Raw genomic sequence first — 27,834 nt, 5'->3', positions numbered from 1 at the left:
GTGACAGGTTTGCAGGTACATGTAATAGAACAAACAATGCAGCAGGTGGCTCATGATGAATGCTGATGGTATTTACCTGACACAAACACATCCCATCCATTCAACACAGTGTGTTCATTGGTCAAAGGGCATCTCCACTTACACATATCACAGATGTTACAGTGTTGGCATTCAAATTGACTATTCTGCCACCAAGTCACTTTGTCAATACAATGGGTTTTAGAAAACGAAGAACAAGAAGTGCTTCTTTTTTCTGTGAATATGTTCTGTTAGACATTAATTATGTCTGGAAACAGTGTGTTGTGTGTTGAGTTGTGTGGTGGAAGATTGTATTTACTTATTGTGCATTAGTCAAGTGTGTTCAGAGGAGCATAGCACAGGTATGTAAACCGAAAGTCTCTACACTGGCAGTGTTTTATTTATTTATGCCTTGGAGGAATGAACAAAAACTATCCAGTGCCAACAACACAGGCTTTATACAAACATGAGAGAAACAGAAAGCTCAGAGAGTTGGAGGAAAGAGAGAGGGAGGGAGAATAAAAGAAAGCACATACACAGATGGCACTTATTCCACTTTTGTCTCAGAAGGCAAGAGCACTGTATTTTAACAGACTGTAAGATGCTTTGGATAATAAGCCCTTCATTTAAACACATATGGTGCAGTACATTATAAGGTGCATGAAAAAAAGTGAAACAAAAGCAAAAAAGATTAAAAACAAAAAAACAAACTTCATTTCAGGAATCAAGATCAAGAGAGATTAGACTGACATCATAAATGATTGGGCTATTGGTTCGCATGCAAGCTTGGCATACACTCACTTTCACACAACGCTGTCATCTGCTGAAAATCCTGAAAATTTTATTCATCAGAATCCTTGACGAACGTGGATCTATAGTTGTGTCCACCTTGTTGATGACGAAACTTTGACATCATCAGAACTTCCTACTTCATTTGTGTTGTCTGCTGGTTTGTTGATTCGTCAATCCTGGCCTTCTTGAATCCTTTCATGATTGTTTTGGAGGAAACCTGCTGCAAGGCTGATAAAACCCACTGACAGACTTTATACAGAGATGCTCAGCAAGGTCTTTCAGTTTTTGTGAAAGGATGGAGAAACTTTGTTGTTCCACTGGGGAAGACTACAAGAACAGAGTTCTAATTTTTGACAGCTTCTTTGACTCACTCTTAGATGTGCACTTGACTTGCATGATGTTTGAAAGTGGATTATTTGTGAGTTTTTAAAATTCTGATTCATGGTTTCCTTCTAAATGTCCTACTTCCTGCTTTGAATGTCAACCTCAATATGATTCACAACTTTAGACAGATTTTAGCCCTGATTTGATGTATTGTATAAGGTGCATGGGTTGAAGTCGGGTAAAATGAATAGTCTTATAATTTGGTACATTCTAGTTCTTCAAAGGCTAGAGCATATGATTTGTTTCTACTGTTTCTTCAAAGGCAGAGTACATATTTTCAGTCTGTTTTAGAGAAGGTTTTTATGATGTATATTTTCCAAACTTTTCAGTGTGTGTGTGTCAGTGTGTGTGTGTGTGTACAATGTGCGTGCTTTTGTGTGTGTGTGTGTGTGTGTGTGTGTGTGTGTGTGTGTGTGTGTGTGTGCATTTCTGTCTGAATGGATGGCAGGGTGAGTTTGTGTGGGTGGGTGTCCTTGTCTGTGTGTCCACATGTCTATTTAAGTGTGTGTGTGTGTGTGTGTGTGTTGGATGAACGTGCAAGAGAGAGAATGGGAAAGCAATATTAGTATTGTTTGTTAACAAGGGCTTAGACACTACTTGAATGAGAATGATGTGACAGCTTCTCCAGAAAACAAGTGCAGTTAATTAAACAAACTCTTCTGTCACAAGATTAAAAAATTTTTTTTTAATGATTTTTAAGGCAAGTAGGGTTAAGGTGAGGAACAGAACAGTTGAATCCTATTAAACACAGTAGCCAGTTACATATGCAACAGCGGAATGGTTAAAGCATTGGACTTCCAATCTGAGGGTCCTGGGTTCGAATCTTGGTGACAGCGCCTGATGGGTAAAAGGTGGAGGTTTTTCCGATCTCTCAGGTCAACATGTGTGCAGACCTGCTAGTTCCTGAACCCTATTCATGTGTATACGCACGCAGAAGATCAAATACGCATGTTAAAGATCTTGTAATCCATGTCAGTGTTCATTGGGTCATGGAAACAAGAACATACCCAGCTTGCAGACCCCTGAAAATGGACTATGGCTGCCTACATGGCGGGGTAAATAAACAAAATGGTCATACACGTAAAATGTTACATGTCTATCTGAGTGTGTATGTGTGCGTGCCTGAAATCTGATTGATTGACATTGAAAAAGAATAATGAGCGCCCAGTGGCAGCCGTCAGTCAACTCTATCCTGGTAGGCAGCCTGTTGTGCAAATGACCCTGTGTTTGTAAAGCGCTTAGAGCTTGGTCTCCAACCAAGGATAGGTGCTATATAAGTATCCATATCAGTCAGTAAATCAATATATATCTGGTAAAACAATAAAGGAAATGCATTCCAGCAGTCTGGGTTGCAAACCTGATAAGTAATCCAAGGCCATTGTTTGCTTTGCTTGCAATACTAATATCCTTTGTGGAGGATCTAAGGTCAACAGATGTGCACACCTGGTAGTCCTGTCTGAATTACCTGTGTGTGCACACATATGCAGATCAGTACTGTGTGTCAGAGATAAACATACCGTAAGTTGTAAACCTGATTATATGCTTTGAGAACAATTGAATCAATAATATGCTGTGAGGAACCCAGAAGAGGAGTCCGATTTTTTAACACCTACAGTCTTCTTATTTACTATGCAAAATGTTGCATCTGCATAGCAGCTGGTGTCAGTTTGATATCATTCAGCAGGCTTAACATGTAATCAGTAAAGAATGATAAAACTGTGTTGGCTGAGAACTATGTACCATGATGGTACTTTTTTTTTTAAACACAATGTATACTGTGTGTGTATTGATTTGTTGGCAAAGACTGGTTGGTGCTTTAAATCAGTGTACACTGTGTGTGTTGTTGTGTCACACACAGCTACAGGTCATGTTTTGGTGGTGTGTTTTTGTTGTTGTTTTTTAAGCAGCTATTGTGCACTGCAGGGAAATGATTCAGTCTCATTGATTGTAAGAGACGTGGGACTATTTTTTGTTGACTTATTTCTCTTGTGCATGCATGCACACATGTGTGTACACGCATACACCACCCAACCCCCACACACCTGCCTCTCCCTCCTTCCTGTCTCATTAGCTGAATGATGTGTAGTGTCCTATGTTGATATGATGTACCATGTTGTGCCCCAGAGGGTGTGGTGTCCTGTTTTGGTATGACATATATTGTCCTGTTTTGATATGATGATGTATATTGTCCTGTTTTGATATGATGTATATTGTCCTGTTTTGGTATGATGTGTATTGTCCTGTTTTGATATGACGTATATTGTCCTGTTATGATGTATATTGTCCTGTTTTGATATGATGATGTATATTGTCCCGTTTTGATATGATGTATATTGTCCTGTTTTGATATAATGTATATTGTCCCATTTTGATATAATGTATATTGTCCTGTTTTGATATCACATATATTGTCCTGTTTTGATATGGCACATATTGTCCTGTTTTGATATAATATATATTGTCCTGTTTTGATATTAATGTATATTATCCTGTTTTGATATGATGTATATTGTCCCATTTTGATATGATGATGTATATTGTCCTGTTTTGATATGTTGTATATTGTCCTGTTTGATATGATGATGTATATTGTCCTGTTTTGATGTCATGTATATTGTCCTGTTTTGATATCATGTATATTGTCTGCCCCAGAGGGTGTGGTGTCCTGTTTTGATATGATGTATAATGTCTGCCCCAGAGGGAGCCTTCCTGTGCCATGTGGACTATGTGGAGGCCATGCTGATCTGTCTTCATGCTGTGGAGACCAACAAGGTGGCAGGGCTGGCTGACATCAACCCAAGACTGGTGGGTTCACCTTCCCTGTGGTGTTTTTTGTTTGTTCTGCCATTAATTTCTGTTACCAAATTCATTCCTTCTTCACCTCCCCAACCCCCATTTTGTTGGCTCACTTGTGTAAATAAAGTGAGTCTACATAATACCATTGTGTTTCTGGTGTGTGTGTGTGTGTGTGTGTGTGTGTGTGTGTGTGTGTGTGTGTGTGTCCATCTGTGGTAAACTTAAACGTTAGCATTTCTCAGCCACTACTTGTGGCATAGGAACCAAAGTTGGCAGGATGGTAGGTATGAATAAATGACCTTTAAAGTCATCCCCTTTATGATATGGAAAGCAAGGTGAGAGGTCAAAGGTCAAGGTCATCATTTGGCAAAATAAGAAAGGTTTGATAGAGACTCTATCTTTCATACAATTTTCTTTGTTACCAGACTAAAACAATTATAGACTGGTGGGTGGTGGTTATTTATCTTATTTTGTTTTTGTTTTCATGTTTTTCTTGTTTTGCAGTGTGTTTCTCTTTTACAAAAATTACCCTAGACTGATGAGTCAGTGCCTTTCTCCACCCCTGTTTATTTGCTTGTTTTGTGGTGTCATTCTTAGTTTCTCTGTTGTCAAACTAAATTAACCCCAGACTGGTAGGTCAGTGTCACCCCCCATCCTCTATTTTTGTTTGTTTGTTCTTTGTTTTGCAGTGTCTTTCTCTGTGACCAAAGTAAACCAACCCTAGCAAGCACTAGGTGAAAATTGATTGATTGATTGATTGATTGATATGGATACTTATATAGCGCCTATCCTCGGTCGGAGACCAAGCTACACAAACACGGGATCATTTGCACAACAGGCTGCCTACCTGGGTAGAGCCGACTGACGGCTGCCACTGGGCGCTCGTCATTCGTTTCCTGTGTCATTCAATCACATTTCAGGCATGCACCCATACACACTCAGACAGACATGTAACATTTTACATGTATGTTTTTGTTTATCTACGCCACCATGTAGACAGCCATACTTGGTTTTCGGGGGTGTGCATGCTGGGTATGTTCTTGTTTCCATAACCCACCGAATGCTGACATGGATTACAGGATCTTTAACGTGCGTATTTGATCTTCTGCGTGTGTGTACACTTGAATGGGGTTCAGGCACAAGCAGGTCTGCACATATGTTGACTTTGGAGATTGGAAAAATCTCCACCCTTTACCCACCAAGCGCCATCACTGAGATTCGAACCCAGGACCCTCAGATTGAAAGTCCAACGCTTTAACCATTCGGCTATTGCACCCTGTTGATACTTGTTCCTTTTCCTTGTTGTTGTACTTGTTGTTTCTTTGTTACCATGTCTTTCGTGCAGTATACTTTTCTTTTATCAGAATGGTCTGATTGAAAACTGTTTGGCTGCTTGGATATGTTATCTCGTCTTTTTATGTAATAAAGATCTTTCTCTTTTATGTGTGTGTGTGAGTGGGTGTGTGTGCGTGGCTATTTTTGTTCTAAATGAGGCCAGTTTCATTTCCTGTTGATTGTGTGTGAAAACAGATGTGTACAGTGTGGGCATCTTTTTATTTTGATGGATTTTGTGTGTGTGTGCATGTGAGTGTGTGTTTTCTGTTCACCCCATTTTTACTGAGTGGGAAGGAAATAACAATGAAAAGAGAAGTTGGTCACCATTTTGATTAAATCTTTGAACTCTTTGAACAGTTTGATTGATTGGTATAGGTACTTATATAGCACCTATTCTTGGTCGAAGACCAAGCTCTAATTGCTTTACAAACACGGGGTCATTTGCACAACAGGCTGCCTACCAGGGTAGAGTTGACTGATGGCTGCCACTGGGCGCTCATCATTTGTTTTCAATGTCAATCAATCAGATTTCAGGCACGCACACATATACACTCAGACAGACATGTAACATTTTACGTGTATGACCATTCTTCGAACCTGTGCCCCAGTATTGCTTGGGCATTCAAACTTGTTACATTAAAATTATTTCCATGCTCATACATAATCATAAACCACATGCAAAGGGAACTAACCGGCATTTCCTACTGTGTTCACATTTGTCAGTTTGGTGGTAAAAACTGGCTGATTAAATTTGTTTGGTGTGTTTTCTGCTTTTTCCCATCAGTATGGCCAAAGTCAATGGCTAACTGCACAGCATTTTCTGATTGAAATACTTATGGACTCATGTGGCAATTATGACTCAGATATTGATGATGATGGTGAAAATTGCAAGACAATCAAAACCAATTCTGATGACCAAACAAAGAAACTGATCCACAACCCTCAGACTGAATGGGTGTTTTAGTCAGTTTAAAAGGAACGCATGTACACATATCAGTATAAACACATGCATGCACACATGAAAAAAAGCCCCAAATAAACAAACCTGTCTAACTTAAATAAAATATGTGATGGTGCTATTCCATGACAGTTGCAGCCCCAGAGGTTGCCTCAACTGAGCATCGTGAGCCAGACCTCCTGCAACAGTCAGCGCTGTAACATCATGGAGCGGAGCCTGTCATTTGAGGAAAATGCCAAGAGTTCATCTACACCAGACCTGGCCTCATCCCCCCTCTACTACAACCAGCTGTCTGCATCCGGAAGCTATAGTAAGTCTTGTTTTTTTGTTTGTTTTGTTTTTGCTGCCCCATGATCTGCACCATTTCAGTGGCATTATTCATACGCTTCTCACTCCAAGTCCCCAATACACACGTCATTGCCCCAGCACTGTCAGTCCATAGGGAACCATTGATGTCAGGTTGCCAGGAGGCTACATACCATAGGAGACTGCACTGCTGCTGAGTCACTTCGGTGGTGTTCAGTAGTGCCTGTACTGATTTACCATACTTAAGACATCACCTTCTAAGCCCCCTACTGATGACAATACTTGTCTAGTTGTGGAGCCAGACTGCGTGAGTGTCCCTCACAGAGTGGAGACCACCACCACATCCCACCAACAACAGCCCGCCATGAATCTACTGACACTGAAGACATTGACAGGACTAACCCCAAGCATGAAAAGTGGAGGATTATCGAAACTGAGGTCACCATGAGAGCAGGGCATGGAAGGCTGCATAATTTGGGACGTTTTTTTTTAACTCACTCGATAATGGGCTTTTTGTAATCACGTGTTCCTCTGGATACTGGGCATTTGTATAGGTTTTTGAAAAAATCACCAAAAAATAATGACAAAACATAATGACTAGAAATTTTGAGACATGTTTATTGATAAATGGAATAAGCATGGTTCGAAGTTTCATAGCCCTTACTTTCATGGTTCATTTTTTGTAGCTGGAGTGATAAAACATAGTTTTTTTTACAACAACAAAGTTGAGGGTGGTTGCAAATGCATAGAAGAAAAATTTTCAGCATTTTTGAAAGAACGGTTATTTTCCATGGCTATTTGAGAGTGTCTGCACTGTACAAATGAACTAATATCAGTAGCATGCAATTTGCAAGTTTGTAATTTTTCATGTGGCATTCTTCAGCATACTAGGCCTTAGTGTAGCGTTGAAAAAAAAGAAAAGAAAAAAAAAGAAAACTCACACCGTCTTGAAATTTGGAGACACAATTACTAATAAAGTGAACAAGAGAAGCACAAACTTTCAAAGCTCTTACTGTTATGGTTCACTTTTTGTACCCAGAGATATATAGGATTATCTTTTTTACGATAACAAAATTGAGGGTGGTTGCACATCATAGTGGTGAAATTCACAGCACTGTTGAAAGAAGGGTTATTTTCTACATAAATTGCATTGTCAAACCCTGCAGAGTATAAAAAAAAGGCTGCTTGAGAGTTTCTGTACCGTACAAATGAACTAAAATAAATAACAAAAAAGGAGCTAATTGGTAATTTGCCATGTGGCATTCTTCAGTACAGTAGGTATTAGTATGGTCTGAAAAAAAAAATGTCACACAGTCTTGAAATTTGGAGATATTATTATTGATATTGTGAATAAGCACAGTAAGCAGCTCTTCACTCCATAGTACTCTCTCTGTAGCTGAATGGAGATGGGGTATCCTTTGTCTAGGTAATCCACACTGTTCTTGAAAAAAAGCAGTTTTTGACACACATCACACTGATAATCATTTCAAAAGTGTCTGCACTGTAAGAATACACTAACACTAATCATATGGCCGAAAAAACTCACTATTTGATATCCAAAACAGCCACAGTCTACACATGAAAAAACCAAAAAAAACCCCAAAAACCGTCTATGGGGGGTGTGGCCAGTCATACCTTGTAACTGCAGTCCGTGCAGTTCCTGGTCCGTGTATGACAGAATTGCAGGGAAAAAATTTAAAACCTTCATGCCACTCTTTGCTCACAAATCAAAGAAAACTGTCCGTGCTCTGGTCAGCCAGTAGGCCATGTGCACCGGCCTCTCTTTCACTGTCACTGTCCGCCTCACTTGCCACACCTCTCTGCTCTTCCACATCAGGTTCGATATCTGATGAACCTTCATGTTTGCTCTCCTCAGATGGTACAAAATCACTCTCCTCATCTTCTTCACCATACTCTACATCTGATTCTTCTGTTTAGACCAGTTCCACAGCTTCTCGTAGGGTGTAAGCATGCCTGCCTTGTCTGCTCTGTGAACCACTTGCACTGGGTTGCGACACCATTGTTGTTTGAACACAAAGGCCTGGGTGACGATAAAAATAGCTCAGCAGTACAGCAACAAGTGACTTGCCAGCCACTCCAGTGGTCAAAGGTTGGCCTATGCTAATTAGGCTCTGACATGGATGGCTGTGTCTGTGGCACTGGGTCACGACATCACTTGTGGATATTTTTGAAGGTCGAAACGGCTATAGCCGTTATCAGTATTTATCAGTATCGAGTGAGTATAAATATTGATGATGAAGGAGGAGGACAACTATGATGATGATGGATATGTTGCTGTGGAGGTCCATTTAGGTTTGGGAATACATGACAAGGCTGTACTCTGCGTTTCCTGTCATAATATCCTGAAATCAACCAGGCCCAAGAGATACAGATACTTATAATGTTGGTCAGGAGATTAGTGCAACACACCCAAAGATGCACCCTTGAAGCGGATGATACTTGACTGTGTGGTCCCAGTCTGCCTATTAAAGCCCACAGCATACTCAACTGTGAGTAGGAGGTGGGAGTGGAACCCACATCTTCTCAGCTGTCAGTCCATGATGCTAATCACTTTGCTGTGTTGGCTGGTGTATTTCTTTTCATCTGATAAATAAAGGAACTGACCAGCCGCCGTGGCGAAGTGGTTAGCGTCGCGGACTGACGGTTGGGAGGACACGGGTTCGAATCCCAGCGGAGGTGGGTTTTTCGGCCTGTTGCCGGCTCCTACCCAGAGTTGAGTGTGCTCTGGGCTTAAATGGGGAGACTGGGACCACACAGTCGAGTGTCATCCACTTCAAGGATGCGTCTTTGGGTGTGTTGCTCTAATTACCTGACCAACACTGCAAGTGTCTGCATCTCTCGGGCCTGGTTAACGCCGGGATATCATTATGACAGGAAGCGTAGAGTACAGCCTTGTCACGCAGTCCCAAACCAAAATGGACCTCCATAGCAACATCGTCATCATCATCGTCATCCTCCTCCTCCTTCATCGTCATCAATATAAAACAAAATAGTCTCAAAGTCTGTGGCCTTTCATGCCCTGCTCTCATGGTGACCTCAGTTTCGATACCCCTCCACTTCCATGCTTGGGATGAGTCCTGTCAATGTCGTCAGTGTCGGCAGATTCATGGGGGGCTGTTGTTTGAGGGACGTGGTGGCGGTCTCCACTCTGGGAGAGACGCTCACTCAGTCTGGCTCCGCGACTAAGCCATTATTGTCGTTAATAGGGGGCTTAGTAGGTGGTGTCCTAAGTACGTTAAAACAGAACAGGCACCACTGAACACCACCGAAGTGACTCAGCAGCAGTGCAGGGTCTCCTCTGGTGTGTGGCCTCCTGGCGACCTAACATCGATGGTTCCCTGTGGACTGCTGACGCTAGAACTGCGACGGACGAACCCGGATGTGGCCGTGTTTGGGGGAATCTAAATGAGCGGCGTGGGAGTAATGCCACTGAAACGGCGCAGATGATGGGGCAGCAAAAAAATAAATAAATAAAAAGTAAAGGAACTGAAGCATCTGGTTTCAATTACCCCCACCCCCACCCCACTCAAAAAAACAGTTGCCACTCACCTACCCAAATTTGTGCAGTTTCTGCTGTCGTAATGTGTAACCAATGAACTATGATATACCCATACTTTGTTCTTTAACCCCTTGCCTGCCATGGGACGTGAGACTTGTGTCCCTTTTTTTACAGTGTTGTATGCCTACAGGACATGACTGTCACATCCAGTTTTCATCAGCAGTTCACAGTTGATAGTTAAAGGGAAATGACCTACTTTGTTTCTCCCTGTCTTCCAGAATGTTTGAAGATTGTTCACATCCCTTGGACTTGTATGGTCTGTACTGTAAGACTTGTAGGCAATGGAAAATTCTGTAGTCACTTGTAGACGCATTTGGTCAAAATGATGTTATCTAGCAAAGATCAATCACGGCTTTTTTCTTTTCTTTTCTTTTCTTTTTTTTTCTTTTCTTTCTTTTTTTTCTTCTTTTCTTTCTTTTTTTTTTTTTTTTTTTTGAAGGTTCACAGCCTTAAAATTGGCCCAACAAATACTGTAAGATATCGGGAAGAAAATCTGTGTAGTGGTGAGGGTGGTATTTCAGGTACACATTTAGTGTATGATGACAACAGTCACTACACACTTCATGACAAAGTGATAGTAACAATGGTGTAAGTTTTGTACCCAGACTGGTTAGTCTATGTCTGTCTAGCATGCCAGGAGTAAAGTAACAGAGAACATGAGCAAGTTGCCAGTCACTCCAGATGTGCAGCTTGAAAGGGAAGGGGTGTGAGGACACTGGTGGTAAGGCAGTTGGTCACCATCAGGTGGAGGGCGGTGGAGGGAGGGAGGGCACTGTCTGTTGGCTGGGCGCCAACACACAGCTGGGTGGCTGCTATTTCAAGCACTTATGTATTACCTGGCCACAGGCACCCAGTGAAAACAAATTTGACTGGAAATCCTGGAAACAGTTGTGACGAGAATTTTTAACTACTTGATTTATTTCATGGAAATTTTCTTTGACTTGGATTTAAAGCAACAATAACAACAGTTATACATTGGAATTATAATAACTTTATTGCCTACTTGATGTACAGTGCATGAACAATCATCATGCAAAATTTCAAGAATATATATTTGTATTTGAGGAAGTAGTAAACTCCTTTTGCACAAAGGTGGAAAACTCCATGATTTTCCTCAGCACACAGGAATGACAAAATTGTCAAAACTTTCTGCATTCAAGGGGTTAATTTGAAACCACATACAGACCCTTTCATTTTTCAATAATAGGTAGTTTTTATGAAAAAATGATTAAAGATATAATTATCATCTTTTGTTGTACTGGGTTATTTTTTGTGGATGCATTCACATATAATAAAGTTTAAAGGATTTTTTCCAATCTCATGTTGCTGTACTCAGTATCACAGAAAAAAAAAATCAAAAAGTCAAATTTGATGATGTCTTCTAATGCATCTTCTTCAATTTGAGTAGCCACAATCAATATGCTCTTTTTTGGTGCTACTTTCATTTGGAGGGATGCTGTATTTTTCTTTGATGGTGGAAAGAAAAAAAGAACAACAAAACCCCCACAGCCTAACCTAATATATCTTCTCCATAAAGAAAAAAAAAGAAATATAATCTATAGAACTAGCACAAACAGGAAGATTTAGCACAGTGCCAATGTCAAAAGTTAGCTTGACGACTTATACACTGACAGTTTTGATTTGGGGGGTCAGGCAATGGATTCAGACTTAAACCATCGTCTCTCTCATTATCACTGTCACTGTCAGCTGAGCCAGGTCAGGTGATATCTAAGTGGACAATATTCATTAATTCACTATGATAATGCAGATCATTTTTAAAAACATAATTTTCAAACACAACTGTATAATTTGGTGTTTTACTGCAGGTTCGACATGTAGGAGGTCATCATATTTGGTAAACATAGGTAATTATTCATATAATCATAAGGGCTAGTGGGTTGTGCATTAGACATTATGTGTGAGTCTGGGAAAATATTAGGGACCATTTATTTAGATTCCCATTGACAAACTCACAAAGCCTTGAGAATTGGATCCTCTGTCAACACTGGGATGAGTTCTTCCATCTGTTTTAAGGAATGGCGGGGTAAGGCAGGTTTAATTCAGAGGGTTGAGTGTGGTGATGGCTCAGAGTGGAGTAATGGTCCATGTACTGAACAATGGGAGGGAGGGGTCCGTCACCAGGATCATGACCTGAGCTGTGTTAGTGCTGAGGGACAGGAAAGGCAGCATGGAATCCACATGGGAAGCATGCTGCCAGCCCACAGTGTTGTCAAAGGGGGTGTGGGATAAATGTTGGAATTACGTACACTTATGTTAAGAGGGACATAACTGTGTGAATCATACGGGATAGTTTGTGCACAACTACGACCTATACAGCAGGTACAAAATTCCACCGCCAAACTGATTTATAAAGCAAAAAGATCCGCACACTGCACACCCCTTCTAAAAGAGTTGCACTGGTTACTCACAGAGCAAAGAATCAAATACACAGCCGCCTGTCTCTGCTACCATGTCATATCTGGAACTGCACCCCAATACCTCTCTGATATCTTTTCAGTCTGTGTACCCTCCTGCTGTCTTCGCTCTGCTGCTGATTATAGAACCTTCTGCATCCCAAAATACAAAAGAGAATGCACAGTGGTTGAGCCTTTTCATCATCTACTGTTCAGATATGGAACTCTTTGCCTCACCACGTCTATCACAGCCCCTCACTGCCTTCCTTTAAATCTAACCTCAAGACTTTCCTCTTCCAGCAGCACTTCCTCTAGACCTTCTCTCATACATGAAAGTAGTTGGTTGATTGTGTAGGTATATTTGTAACACTGTGTTATGTGTGCGTTGGATGTAGGTATGGATGCATGCATGCATGCATGTATGTATGTTTGTATTGTACATACAAATTTGTATGTGTATATATATGTTTATTGACAATAATGGATTTTTGAAAATGATTACAGTATAACTGTAGAAACTGTTAGAAACTAGCTAAGGCAGCACAGGATAGGTAGCGGTGGAGATGTCTGGTGGCAGCCTTATTATGTGTCACAGGGAACGCAGAGGATTAAGAGTAAGAGAGAGTTGTAGCCCAGACTTACTGTTGACAGGTATAAAGATGTGCCAAAGCAGGGAGATCCCAGGGACTTGTATCACCCTTTCCCTTTCGTTTGAAGGAAATGATGGATTGTCAGTAAGCCAGCTGTGCTTCAGAATCCACAGTGCACATGAAAGACGACTATGTTTACCATTGGTGTAACCACTAGGGCTGCAGTTGTGCCACCCTTGTTGCTGCTAGTTTGCTACCATCACTGCTGCTACTGTGCAGCATTTTCTGCTTCTAATGTACTACCATTGTTGCTGCTACTGTGCTACAATCACTGCTGCAATTGTGCTGCTACTTCACTGCCATTGCTGCTGTTGCCGTGCTGCCACCACTGTTGCTGCTACTGTGCTACAATCACTGCTGCTATTGTGCTGCTACTTCACTGCCATTGCTGCTGTTGCCGTGCTGCCACCACTGTTGCTGCTACTGTGCTACAATCACTGCTGCTATTGTGCTGCTACTTCACTGCCATTGCTGCTGTTGCCGTGCTGCCACCACTGTTGCTGCTACTGTGCTACAATCACTGCTGCTATTGTGCTGCTACTTCACTGCCATTGCTGCTGTTGCCGTGCTGCCACCACTGTTGCTGCTACTGTAGTAGCATTGTTGCTGCTACTGTGCTACCATCACTGCTGCTATTGTGCTGCTACTTTACTGCCATTGCTGCTGTCACCATGCTGCCATCGCTGCTGCTACTGTACTGCCATTTCTGCTGTTACTGTAGTACCATAGCTGCTGCTACCCCCCGTGGGGATGCCGGGGGGGTTTCAGTATAAATAGCATCCCTGCCTTCTGGAAAATCTGTGCTAGAAATTTCCTCTTTTCTGCCACTCTCTTTGTTTCTGACTTTTTTTTCTATCTTCACTGTTGTCTCCTTTTTCAGCCTTCCCAGTCCATTCCCCTTTCTTTTTTCAAGCAGGCCTTGACACTTTTTTCTCTTTCCCGCAGTCTATGATGTACTATCTGTGCTGTTTTGCTCTAGCAATTAGTTAGTGAGATGTAAACACTTGTGATGGGCAATAGCTGCTCATTCTGCAATGTTATTTGCCTATATGGCCTTTGTGTATTTTTTGTTTGGCTTTGAAGTATTTGTTTTTCTTCCTTTTTTACAATTTTTTGTAATCTGTGGATGATGAATTAAGTGGAATGGCTGGTGTCCTCAGCATGGCCTAGTCTTATTTGCCATAAGGAGGTAAATGGTTGGGATACTGTGTCATGAACTGTTTTGTGGGTTTGTCTTAGTGGTTTTTTTTTTGTAGATGTGACAGTTTTGTGTTGATGCAGTTGAACAGTTGTATGGTTTGACAGTCCTGATATGGCCCTGTGCAGTCGGCTGGACAATAAGCAACAAGAATAAGAATAAATAAGCTGTTGCTACTATGCTGCCATTTCTGCTGTTACTGTAGTACCATAGCTGCTGCTACTGTGCTGCCATCATTGCTGCTACTGTGCTGCCATTGCTGCTATTATTGCTGCAGTGCAGCTATTGTTCTGCTGCAGGCCCTGCCATGCAACTACTACTGGTTTGTCTGTTCTCACTGCTGTTGTTGTTGGTGTTTTAACAAAATTGCTGCTGTTACTGCTGCAGTTACTGCTGCTATTGTTGTTTTTAGTGCTGCTATGTGGGTTGCTGCTCATTTAATTCTAATGCTGCTACTTCTACTATTATCACGTTACTACTACTACTGTTGCTAGTGCTGTTCCTGCTGCTTTCCAATAAATACAAGAGCTCTGTTGCTTTGGGTACACATTTTTACTATATTTTCCTTTCTGCAGGCACTATTGGGGATGGGCTAAGTATGCCTAATTCAGCCACGACCTCCACCTTTGCTTTTGGCACGTCAGTCTCCACTCCTCCACCTCATACCTTCTTCATTGAGTCTGGCACCTCCTCCTCCCCTGAGATGGGCAGCTTCTACACACGCATGCACACTGACCCACTGACAGCTGTGCAGTATGGAACTTCTCCACCACTTCCAGACCACTCCCTGACCAGTCTACAAAACTCTGGAGAAGTGTTCACTGCAGAGATGGAGCTTGGGACAGGCATGGCAAACGGTCCTTTGAAAAAGTGCATGTCGGACAGTTTTGCTCCCCCTCATGAGGAGGAGATGGAACCTGGTGTCTCACTATCTGTCAGTAAACCAGACACAACTCAGAAGAAAATCCATATTCCTGGAAGAAATGGCAGGAACGATGCCTCTGGTGCCTGGCTTAGTGTGAACGATCAGAGACGAGCCAGCTCAGAGACAAAGAAAATGGTGTCAGGGGGTGTCAAGGGACATAAACGCTCCCAATCAGACATGGGTGTGAGGGCGAATCATGTGTCCATGATGAGCAGCGAGAAGGAATCCATGGACAGACCAGCTGCCAGTGAAGTGGGAAAGAAGGCTTTCTCCAAGTCTCAGAAAGGTCAGTTTTACTTTGAATTCAAATTATTTTTAGTTTCTCGTAAAGAATTAAATAAATAGGAAGAATTTAGTTGAATGAACACTATAAAACAGGTAAATAGGTGATGATAATTTCTGAGAAAAAAAAGATGGACTGATAGCATTGTAGAATGGTCAGGAAAACCATTTGCAGAGCCCAGTATTTGACATACAACTGACAGAGCTGGAGGAATCTGGTGAACAGTTCTGTTTGGTGCCCCAGTGATTCTTCACAAGTGTTAAGGGTGAAAACAAAGAATGTCTTCATATGTGTTACCTTGGGTATACTGTCGTCTTTTGTTTATCTGTGCACAAAATTATATACATGTATACAATACATGTAATACGTGTGTGTGCATGTGCATGCATCTGTTGTTTTCACAATCTGTGAACAAGTACCAGTCATAGATGGTTAAAAAAAAAAAAAAACAATAAAAAAACCTCAAACAAAAAAACAACAAAACACATCATCTCTACTTCCATTGGTCAGAAAGGGAAGGCACTGGTGTGTGGCTGGACTTTGTGGAGAACCCACACAGTTGGATACATGACAGAACTGTAGACAGCATTGTACATGGTAAAGAGATGACAGAGGTGTAGACAGCATTGTACATGGTAAAGAGATGACAGAGGTGTAGACAGCATTGTACCTGGCAAAGATGTGACAGAGGTGTAGACAGCATTGTACATGGTAAAGAGATGACAGAGGTGTAGACAGCATTGTACCTGGCAAAGATGTGACAGAGGTGTAGACAGCATTGTACATGGTAAAGAGATGACAGAGGTGTAGACAGCATTGTACCTGGCAAAGATGTGACAGAGGTGTAGACAGCATTGTACATGGTAAAGAGATGACAGAGGTGTAGACAGCATTGTACCTGGCAAAGATGTGACAGAGGTGTAGACAGCATTGTACATGGTAAAGAGATGACAGAGGTGTAGACAGCATTGTACCTGGCAAAGATGTGACAGAGGTGTAGACAGCATTGTACATGGTAAAGAGATGACAGAAGTGTAGACAGCATTGTACCTGGCAAAGATGTGACAGAGGTGTAGACAGCATTGTACATGGTAAAGAGATGACAGAGGTGTAGACAGCATTGTACCTGGCAAAGATGTGACAGAGGTGTAGACAGCATTGTATCTGGCAAAGAGATGACAGAAGTGTAGACAGCATTGTATCTGGCAAAGAGATGACAGAAGTTTAGACAGCATTGTACCTGGCAAAGAGATGACAGAAGTGTAGACAGCATTGTACCTGGCAAAGAGATGACAGAAGTGTAGACAGCATTGTACCTGGCAAAGAGATGACAGACGTGTAGACAGCATTGTACCTGGCAAAGAGATGACAGAAGTCTAGACTAGCAATAGCATTGTACCTGGCAAAGAGATGACAGAAGTCTAGACTAGCAATAGCATTGTACCTGGCAAAGAGATGACAGAAGTGTAGACAGCATTGTACCTGGCAAAGAGATGACAGAAGTCTAGACTAGCAATAGCATTGTACATGGCAAAGAGATGACAGAAGTGTAGACTAGCAATAGCATTGTATCTGGCAAAAAGATGACAGAAGTGTAGACTAGCAATAGCATTGTACCTGGCAAAGAGATGACAGAAGTGTAGACTAGCAATAGCATTGTACATGGCAAAGAGATGACAGAAGTTTAGACAGCATTGTATCTGGCAAAGAGATGACAGAAGTGTAGACAGCATTGTATCTGGCAAAGAGATGACAGAAGTGTAGACAGCATTGTACCTGGCAAAGAGATGACAGAAGTGTAGACAGCATTGTACCTGGCAAAGAGATGACAGAAGTGTAGACTAGCAATACCATTGTACATGGCAAAGAGATGACAGAAGTGTAGACTAGCAATAGCATTGTATCTGGCAAAGAGATGACAGAAGTGTAGACAGCATTGTACCTGGCAAAGAGGTGACAAAAGTGTAGACTAGCAATAGCATTGTAGCTGGCAAAGAGGTGACAAAAGTGTAGACTAGCAATAGCATTGTACCTGGCAAAGAGATAACAGAAGTCTAGACTAACATTGCATCTGGCATTGAGATGACAGAAGTGTAGACTTGCATTGCATCTAGCAGAGATATGACAGAAGTGTAGACTAGTATTACTTGTAACATAGAGGCGACAAAAGTGCAGACTGGCAATGTGTTTGACATAGAGATGACTGTGTAGTCTAGCAGTGACAGAAGTGTAGACTTGTATTTATCTGGCTTAGAGATTACAGAAGTGTAGACTAACATTGTGTCTGGCATTGAGATGACAGAAATGTAGACTTGCATTGCATCTAGCAAAGATATGATAGAAGTGCAGACTAGTATTACATGTAACATAAAGATGACAAAAGTGCAGACTGGCAATGTGTTTGACATGGAGATGACTGTGTAGTCTAGCAGTGTATCTGGCACAGAGATGACAGAAGTGTGGACTAGCAAAGTATTTGGCACAGAGATGACAGAAGTGTGGACTAGCAAAGTATTTGGCATAGAGATGACGGAAGTGTGGACTAGAAAAGTATTTGGCATAGAGATGACAGAAGTGTGGACTAGAAAAGTATTTGGCATAGAGATGACAGAAGTGTGGACTAGCAAAGTATTTCGCAAAGAGATTACAGAAGTTTAGACAGCATTGTATCTGGCAAAGAGGTGACAGAGGTGTAGACAGCATTGTATCTGGTAAAGAGATGACAGAAGTGTAGACAACCATTGTATGCGGCAAAGAGTTGACAGAAGTGTAGACTAGCATCGTATGTGACATAGAGATGACGGAAGTGTAGATAGCATTGTATCTGGTAAAGAGATGACAGAAGTGTAGACAACCATCGTATGTGGCAAAGAGTTGACAGAAGTGTAGACTAGTATCGTATGTGACATTGAGATGACGGAAGTGTAGACAGCATTGTATCTGGCAAAGAGATGACAGAAGTGTAGACAACCATCGTATGTGGCAAAGAGTTGACAGAAGTGTAGACTAGCATCGTATGTGACATTGAGATGACGGAAGTGTAGACAGCATTGTATCTGGCAAAGAGATGACAGAAGTGTAGACAACCATCGTATGTGGCAAAGAGTTGACAGAAGTGTAGACTAGCATCGTATGTGACATTGAGATGACGGAAGTGTAGACAGCATTGTATCTGGCAAAGAGATGAGAGAAGTGTAGATAAAATACATCTAACAAAGAGAAGTGTAGACTAGCATTGTGATTGTATCTGGCAAAGAGATGATAGAAATGTAGACAAGTATTGCATCTGGCATAGAGATGACAGAAGTGTAGATGTAGCATTGTATCTGGCATAGAGAAGACAGAAGTTTAGACAGCATTGTGTCTGTCAAAGAGATGACAGAAGTATAGACTAGCCTTGTATCTGGCATAGTGATGACAAAAGTGTGTGTAGCATTGTATCTGATATAGAAATGACCGAAGTGTAGACTAGCATTGATTCTGATATAGAAATGACAGAAGTGTCGACTAGCATTGTATCTGGCATAGAGATGACAGAAGTGTAGACAAGCATTGTATCTGGCATAAATTACAGAAGTGTAGACTAGTATTTTATTTGGCATAGAGATTACAGAAGTGTAGACTAGCATTGTATTTGGCATAAATTAGAGAAGTGTAGACTAGTATTTTATCTGGCATAGATATTACAGAAGTGTTGGCTAACATTGTATCTGGCATTGAGATGACAAAAGTGTGGACGAGCACTGCATTGGCAAATAGAAGACAGAAGCGTAGTCTCAGCATTGTGTCTGGCATGGAGATGAGAGAAGTGTAGACTATCATTATATCTGGACAAGGGATGACAGAAGTGTAGACTTGTATTTTATCTGGCTTAGAGATTACAGAAGTGTAGACTAACATTGTGTCTGGCATTGAGATGACTGAAGTGTAGACAGTGTAGACTAGCATCGCATTGGCAAATAGGAGACAGAAGTGTAGACTTAGCATTGTGTCTGGCATGGAGATGAGAGAAGTGTAGACTAGCATTGTATCTGACAAAGAAATGACAGAAGTGTAGGCAGCCATACTCCGTCTTTGGGTGTGTGCATGCTGGATATGTTTTTGTTTCCTAAACCCACCAAATGCTGACATGGATTACAGGACCTTTAACGCGCGTGTTTGATCTTCAGTGTGCATATGCACATGTAGGGGGTTTAGGTACTAACTGGTCTGCATATAGATTATGTTGATTTTGGAGGTTGGAAAAAAATCCACCCTTTACCCACCAGGTGCTGTTACTGAGATTTGAACCCAGGAACCCTCAGATTGAAAGTGGAAGGCTTTAACCACTCAGCTATTCCTTCTTTCTTCTTCCTCTCTGTTCCCCACCCAGTTCCCTATCCACTGCATTTCTCACTCTTATCTCTTTGCCCTATACAGACCATCTGTTTCTCTCTCTCTCTCTCTCTCTCTCTCTCTCTCTCTCTCTCTGTCAGGCTCTCCCTCCATCTCTTAGTTTCTGTCTGTGTGTCACTCATACCTCTCCATCTCTACCCCCTCCCCACACTCCAGTCTCCAATGAAAAGGAAAAAAAAAATGTGGAGAAGTCAGCTGAGAAAGATAATGATATACATTGAAGGAGAGGGTTGTTGTCAAGTCCCAACAAACATAAGAGTCTCTGCATTGTCAGCCCTCAATCAATAGGAGCCTCGGTGAACCAGCTGTTGCAGAAGAAAAGAAGAGAAAAAAAAAAGAAACACCATGCAAACAGCAGCTTAACTTGCTTTTCCTTCAGTTAGCTGAGCTGTATGTAAGAAAGTGTGCACACTTTCAGGCTTGTTAGCACTTTCACTTTTAACTTTTCAGACATGGTCAGAATCATTCAGTGATGAACTAGCTTCTGTTAAAAAAGAAAAGTGTAGATGTGTGATTGAGAGAAACATTTTCATGTTTCATTGTTTGGTTCAGGAATTTGGGATATTTTTGTGAGCCAAGCTGTGATTTTGCCATAGAAACATAATGTGTAACCATGATTGTGTGAGGCATGGGTATCGTGTAAGGCTATGCAGAGATGGTTGTGGTCATGATATCTTATTTGACTGGCTTGTCAAGTTGTTTTTTTGTTGTTGTTTTTTTCTTAATCATGATTTCAAAGCCTCTGGATTTACAGAATGTTGCCAGCTGAAAGGTCAGGGCCTGGACAAAATATATATATATATATATACTATAGTTTTAAGTTGACTTTGTGAAAGGGCATTTGTGGTCTTTCCATTGAGAGTCATGTGATTCTTTCTAAAATTATAAATAATCAAATAAAATTCTTTTGTTAGATTTTAGATAAAATGCAGACAGACAATACAATCATAGAACAATTCTTTATGTGAGCTATCAAAGAGTGCCTCAGTTGAAGACTACTAAAGATACACTCATGCCCTATGGCAGGACTTCAGAGGAAGCAGTACATAAAAGTGACTTGATGATGAACAGAACTCCTGTTGGAACAGTGTGGAAACAGAGGTTGGAGGATTCCAGATTGCCATGCAGGAGCACTACCTGAAGCTTTTATTTGTCTCCCTGTTCTTGTTTTCACTATGGGCAACTGTTTTTATGGACTCCTGGGTTAGTATTATGATCTGGCATTGTTTCTGTGTGTCTCTGTGTGTGTCTGTTTGCATGTATGCTTGTGTGTTTAAAATGTATTCGGGTGCACTTTTGAGTGCATTCTTTATAAAATGTTTTGTATTGCAGTGTGTGTGTGTGTGTGTGTGTGTGTGTGTGTGTGTGTGTGTGTGTGTGTGGCTGCTCATGCATATGTATGTGTACATTGTTGAATACTGTACATTGGATGTACAGTTTGCGTCCACACAGTTCATGTTCTCTGTCCCGGTGATGGTATTGAGTGCAGTGATGTGAGTCCCCACCAAATAAGTCAAAGTGTATGGGTTGCATTTTGATTGTGTGTCTGTTTTTACCAGATTATTACAATTAAGGTTATTGAGGTGTGTGTCTGGTAAACAAGTGGAAATGCTCTCTCCACTTTTCTCGTCCGTTGAGCAATCAGATTTTGATTGTCAGTGAAAGGGTGACTGGGTAATCAGCTGCACTGCAGACTCATCACTTTTCTTCCGTTCCTGCTAATTTTCTTTTCCTGTAAAAGATACCACATATTATGTAATATAGCATTATGTCTGTTGACTTGTTGCACATCTGTTAGTTACTTTTATGAAGTGTCTCTTCCCTTAGGGAAGGTTAGTAGAAATTGGGGGTGGGGGGTAAGGGGGGGGGGGCATGCTGAATTTTTCAACTACTTGTCTTGTGGACAACTACTTAAATTATCTGGAAATTTCTCACCCTGCTCTGTGTGTGTGTATATGTGTGTGCGTACGCACATGTGTGAACCATCAACGTACTTATTTGTCTATGAAAATGAGTTTATGGGTCTACACAACACCAAAGGGCAAAACAATCCAAACTGAGCAGTGTGTCATTATTACCAATTGTCCATTCAAAGTCCATTAAAAAGGAGAGTTGTTAGTTTTTATTGTTTAACGACACTTCTCTGAAATGGCTATATTATCACTTTTGTTAAGAAAATTATATTAATCTTCGATTGCACCACAGGTTTAGGATGTATAATGTTGTGTGTGTATGTGTGTGTGGGTGCGTGTTTGAGTCTTCATGTGCTCAGGTATGTGTGTGTTCATCACATGCAGATGACATACTGATAATTTCTTATCTTAGGCCTTCTTTGGGATATATATATATACGATGTAGATTATGTGATGTGGTGTGATGAGTGTGTGTGTGTGTGTTGATTCTCTCTGCATGCACATTTATTGTATTCAGTGTTACTTTATTATCTGTATTTGTATGTTTTTATCACATAGCTTCTTTTGTCATCATTGCTTTAATATATTAACTATGCCAGTCTGTGTGTAACTATACTCCTCTCTTTGAAGAGAGAGAGTGTATAATTGTACACATTTGCAAGTACTGTTCCATGTTTGTAATTCATTAATTTCTATGTGTTTCTGCTCTTATTTTCTTTTCTTATGTAGCCGAGTGCTCAGCTGGCTACAATAACCATAGTTTAACCAGTAGAGTGCATATAAAAAGTCAGCTGACATCCTACAAAAAGTGTTGCCATGGTGCCTATAAAACATCTACGGACGTCCTGCATATGTTCCGTTTTTCCTTCATTGGAGTTTGGTTCAGTTCACATAACAGACTCTGAACAGTTAGTTTGATGTGTCTGGATTATAAAAAAAATACTATTTAAATGAACATACATCAGGTAGAAGACTACTCTCTTTTTTTTTTTTTTGCTGCCCCATCATCTGTACCGTTTCAGTGGCATTACTCCCACGCCGCTCATTTAGATTCCCCCATACACGGCCACACCCGGGTTCGTCCGTCGTAGTTCCAGCGTCGGCAGTCCACAGGGAACCATCGATGTTAGGTCGCCAGGAGGCCACACACCAGAGGAGACCCTGCACTGCTGCTGAGTCACTTCGGTGGTGTTCAGTGGTGCCTGTTCTGTTTAAACGTACTTAGGACACCACCTACTAAGCCCCCTACTAACGACAATAATGGCTTAGTCGCGGAGCCAGACTGAGTGAGCGTCCCTCCCAGAGTGGAGACCGCCACCACGTCCCTCAAACAACAGCCCTCTATGAATCTGCCGACACTGACGACATTGACAGGACTCATCCCAAGCACGGAAGTGGAGGGGTATCGAAACTGAGGTCACCATGAGAGCAGGGCATGAAAGGCCACAGACTTTGAGACTAGTCTGTTTCTATTGATGACGATGAAGGAGGATGACGATGATGATGACGATGTTGCTATGGAGGTCCATTTTGGTTTGGGACTGCGTGACAAGGCTGTACTCTACGCTTCCTGTCATAATGATATCCCGGCGTTAACCAGGCCCGAGAGATACAGACACTTGAGTGTTGGTCAGGTAATTTGAGCAACACACCCAAAGACGCATCCTTGAAGTGGATGACACTCGACTGTGTGGTCCCAGTCTCCCCATTTAAGCCCACAGCACACTCAACTCTGGGTAGGAGCCGGCCACGGGCCGAAAAACCCACCGAAGACCCCTCTCTGCTCAATAATAATTTGCTAACTGACCACGTGATAGTGCGTGGAAAAGAGGGTTGCATAATGTGCACACACACACACACACACACACACAAAAAAAGCATTGAAAACTGTGTCCAGTAAAGCAAATAGTCACAGTCAGCAGATTTACACAATTCTGAAAGCTCTGCTTGTGATTATGGACAGCTTTTGCACTGGAGAAGGATCTCTCTTGTCTGATTGGTTTGAAAATGAAGGAGAATGACAACGACAGTGAAGAAACTGACAGCCCAATTCAGACCAATCCAGTCAGACCACGTTTTTGAACAAGTGGCTGTGACTGACAGAATATGTGCAGCGAGCCTTGGAAGAAGGGAAGGAGAGGGAGAGGAGTGATGTAAGACAATAGGTCGAATGCCAGCCAGAGGTCATCAAGGGGGCATAGCTTTTGGGAAGAGTGTACTCACATTTCAATGCAGATTGTAGGAAATCGACAAGCGCCCATGCTCCAAATGTAGGGTTGAAACTGCACTTGATGTGAAACACGTGCTTTTTGTTTTTAACGCTTTCCCCCCCCTGCTGAATCAGATGTATGACTTGTTTGAAGAAGTGGCAAGCTGGATGCACAACAGACAATTTAATTGGCCCACATGCAACTTGAAAGGAGTGAATGTCATCAAAGAACTTCACCCTCTCACTTGCAAACGCTCTTTGCTGTTAAAAAGCTTGCCAGCTCAGTTTCTGAGACCATGATTGACCTTTGTCATTGTTGGGAAATTGATTTACTTACATGTCTGCACAAGCTGTGATTTGTTTTTATAAACTTATGGCCAGTTTTAATTTCTTCTACAGGTGTAATAATAGGCATGCTATTTTTAGCTGTATTTTGTTTCTTTTCTTTATGGATGTCATTATTCAGAGGTGGAAATAGACTTTTTTGTTGCACAAAAAATGTTATCTTGAATTTACATGCCTGAACAGTTATCTACAATCAACCTAATTGGGAGAAAAGCCCAGAAGTAGAATCTACACTCATTTTCCTTCACAAAAACGTTTACTTTCTTTCTGTATCGCCCATAGCTTTTGTGCTAGAATTTTTTTTGTGATTTATTACCCCCGAATCCTCGGAATTCCCTGGCAAGGGGTGAGCAAATTTTTTTTTAATTTTTTTTTATTTTTAAAATAACAAAATTCTCTTGCACTGAACTGGTTAACTTGCAGCACATGCCGTAATTGGATGACCATTATACTGCAATGTCTGTGTCCAACCATTGACCTGCTGATGTAATTCATGTGGCGCGACGCCATTCAAATTTTTAATGAAAGCCCCTGCTGGCAAGTCAGTCTTCAAAGCGTATTGCTTTCGAACACACGCTCAGTGTCACACACAGTTAGCTGCCCAACTTTCTACTGCACTGTCGTTGTCTTCTTCTTTGCTTCTTCTTCTTCTTTTCTGCTCTTAAAAATTGTGATAAAACAATAGAAATCTCTTTGTGACTGACCTCTGTACGTTCCTGGCCTGTGTGAGGGGCTTTCTGTTCTTTCACTTTCTATCAATCAACAACCATCTACCTGAAGATTTAGTCATCAGCCCCATCCAGATATAACATGCAGCATCTGTTCAAACATGTGTGTGTGTGTGTGTGTGTGTGTGAGAGAGAGAGAGAGAGTGTGTGTGTGTGTGCGCGCGTGTGTGTGTGTGAGTATGTGCAAGTTTTTGTATTTATATACACATGTATGTATCCTAATTTCTACTGTATCTGTGTTTGAGTATGATTTTTGATTTATGTTTGTACCTTCTTATGTACTATCCCCCCCTATATTCCTTGTGACCCTGGTACACTTGGTAATAAAGTCATATTCTATTGTATTCTATTCTATTTTTTTTAATCCCCATTTTATACCATCCCCTTAACCACATGGTTACACTTAGGCCTGTCCATTGTATGCTTTAGCAATGATAAGTGCTCCTTGTATTGTAGTTGTAGAAATGATTAATTCACAACAAACTGATGTCTGTTGTTGCCAGTTATAATGATGCATATGATTATACAGCTGTTGAAAAAGCAGTAACTTTCTGTTTGCACTGTCTGTTTTCATTTAACTCTCATTTATGTGCATGCCTTCAGCCAAAATATGTGTCAAGTGGGACAGACAGCAAGGAAGAAAAGAGAGAAGAGAGAGAGAGAAAAAAAACAACAGATGGGATATAATTATCTTACATATATACCTTCCTATTTTCAGGAAAAATCAGTACAACAATTCAGTATCCTTAACAGCAACATACCTGTTAAAAGTGTGTGTGTATGTGCATGCATGTGTGCATGCATGCATGCGTGTGTGTGTGTGCACGCGCACGTGTGTGTGTGTGTGTGTTACTGTGTGAGTCTGCACCTGTTACTGTGTGAGTCTGCGCATGCATACATGCATGCATGCATAATTGTGTGTGTGTGTGTTTGTGTGTGTGTGTGTGTGTGTGTTAGAAGCACATTAATATCCAAACAATTCCAACACATCTGCCTATCTTTTTTTCTCTCTGTACATGCGTAAGTATGAATGTATTCTGCTTTCCACTCTGCAGGACCTACATATCTTTCTGACCTTGTCAGTGTTTACACTCCCTAAATAAATTTCCACTCTTCCTCAGACTGTTACCTTTTCAACTTCGTTGTGTTAATACAAGAACCTATGCTGAACGTTCTTCCTTCTTTGCTACTCCTCATAACTGGAACAACCTTCCTCATCATATCTGTGCATCTGATTCTATCTCTGCTTTTCGCTCATCACTAAACACTCATCTTTTTAAAACCTATCTCTAAGCACTCTCAGCTTCCTTCTTCTCCAATACCATCCATGTCAGCACACATCGGATGCATGAAGAGTGGGAGGGGGAGAGTAGGGGTGAAGGAGGGGTTTTGAGAGTGGTCATGAATGACTTATGTAATTTTGTAATTTGTGATATTTTCTTTCATGTAAAGCGCCCTGAGCTCTTAGAGAGAAAGGGCACATATAATTGTACTTTATTATTGTTATTAACTATTTTATTAATCTGCATTGTGCATTATGCCGACTTCAAGTAACTATTTGATAGATTAGATGTTATTGACATGTGATATCCCATTAATTCCAATTTATTAACCTCTCTATTCTCCTCTTTTTGATAAATATATGAAATGGATTCTCTGTGACAAAAACTGTAAATGAAACCAAATGCCTGTTATGTGTTAGTTGAATAGATTTTGTAAAGTCTAGACCATGCTGTTCCTAATCAGAAACGTGTTTGATTTTGAACAGAAGAAGAAGAAAGAGAATAGATAGGATAGATAAATAAATAAATAGATAAAAGGTACAGTTCAGTTAGTTAATATAAAAAAATCTGCCTGTCTGTCTGTCTGTCTCTGTCTGTCTGCCTTTCTATTTGTTTGTTTATATATGAATATAGTGTCTGAAATAAAAATTAGAAAGGCTGCTAAGTAAGTTCACTGTAAAATCACAAGTGGCATAGCCCTTGCTACTGGTACCATGTAACCCAGTACTACCTGCCGCATGTGAAGTCTTCCAACGATGGACCAGGCGGAGAAGGAAACCCTTCCCAATGGCTGTGAAGGTGGAAGAGGATGACCAAAGGGTAGGGGGAGCTCTTATCCTTGGCTGGAAGTCCCCCTAGGAGACAGAGCTCCGAAGAAAAAACCTGCACCTGCCGAGGCTGTCCTACACGTGGCAGTATCTGCACCTGTGGGACTGTGAGCGTTGGCAGGCGAGAGAGTGGGGAAGGGACTACACAACTCCTCCTCACTAAAAAAAAGTCACCTGTGCTGGTCAGGCAACCAGGCTAATGTCGGAACGACGAGCTAGCCCTTCAACACCCAGCTTTCCCAAGCCCTGCGGCGATGGAGAAGTGGTGACAGGGACAGGCAGAGGATGCTGCTGGCAGTTCCTAGTCACGACTTTGCACACAGGCGGCTGTGGGGTGATGGTCGTCCTCCATAGATTGGGGCAGATGCGGCGCCTGTGTCCTCCCACAGTGTCAGAGCAGCCTTTTTTTAGGGACAGCACTGCTCTCCCCACATGGGGAAGGTGAGATAAAAGGATCCCCAAACAAAGCCTGCCTCACCTAGTACCCAGTAGGAA

General features: G+C 41.4%; 1 protein-coding gene across 3 annotated transcripts in view; it reads left to right on the top strand.

The window, feature by feature from the left end:
• The window catches only part of LOC143275205 (run domain Beclin-1-interacting and cysteine-rich domain-containing protein-like), a 152,198-nt gene that overhangs the window by 27,109 nt on the left and 97,255 nt on the right, over positions 1-27,834 (top strand). For all 3 annotated transcript variants that reach the window (XM_076579178.1, XM_076579181.1, XM_076579179.1), the window contains exons 4-6: positions 3,893-3,999; positions 6,416-6,593; positions 15,007-15,642. In XM_076579178.1, the coding sequence (XP_076435293.1) occupies positions 3,893-3,999; positions 6,416-6,593; positions 15,007-15,642 (921 nt within the window). The remainder of the gene's footprint in view (positions 1-3,892; positions 4,000-6,415; positions 6,594-15,006; positions 15,643-27,834) is intronic.

This window comes from Babylonia areolata, chromosome 30, assembly GCF_041734735.1.
Source record: "Babylonia areolata isolate BAREFJ2019XMU chromosome 30, ASM4173473v1, whole genome shotgun sequence".
Lineage (NCBI taxonomy): Eukaryota > Metazoa > Mollusca > Gastropoda > Neogastropoda > Buccinidae > Babylonia > Babylonia areolata.
Note: the sequence above shows the minus strand (reverse complement) of the source record. Positions and strands in the feature narration are given on the sequence as shown.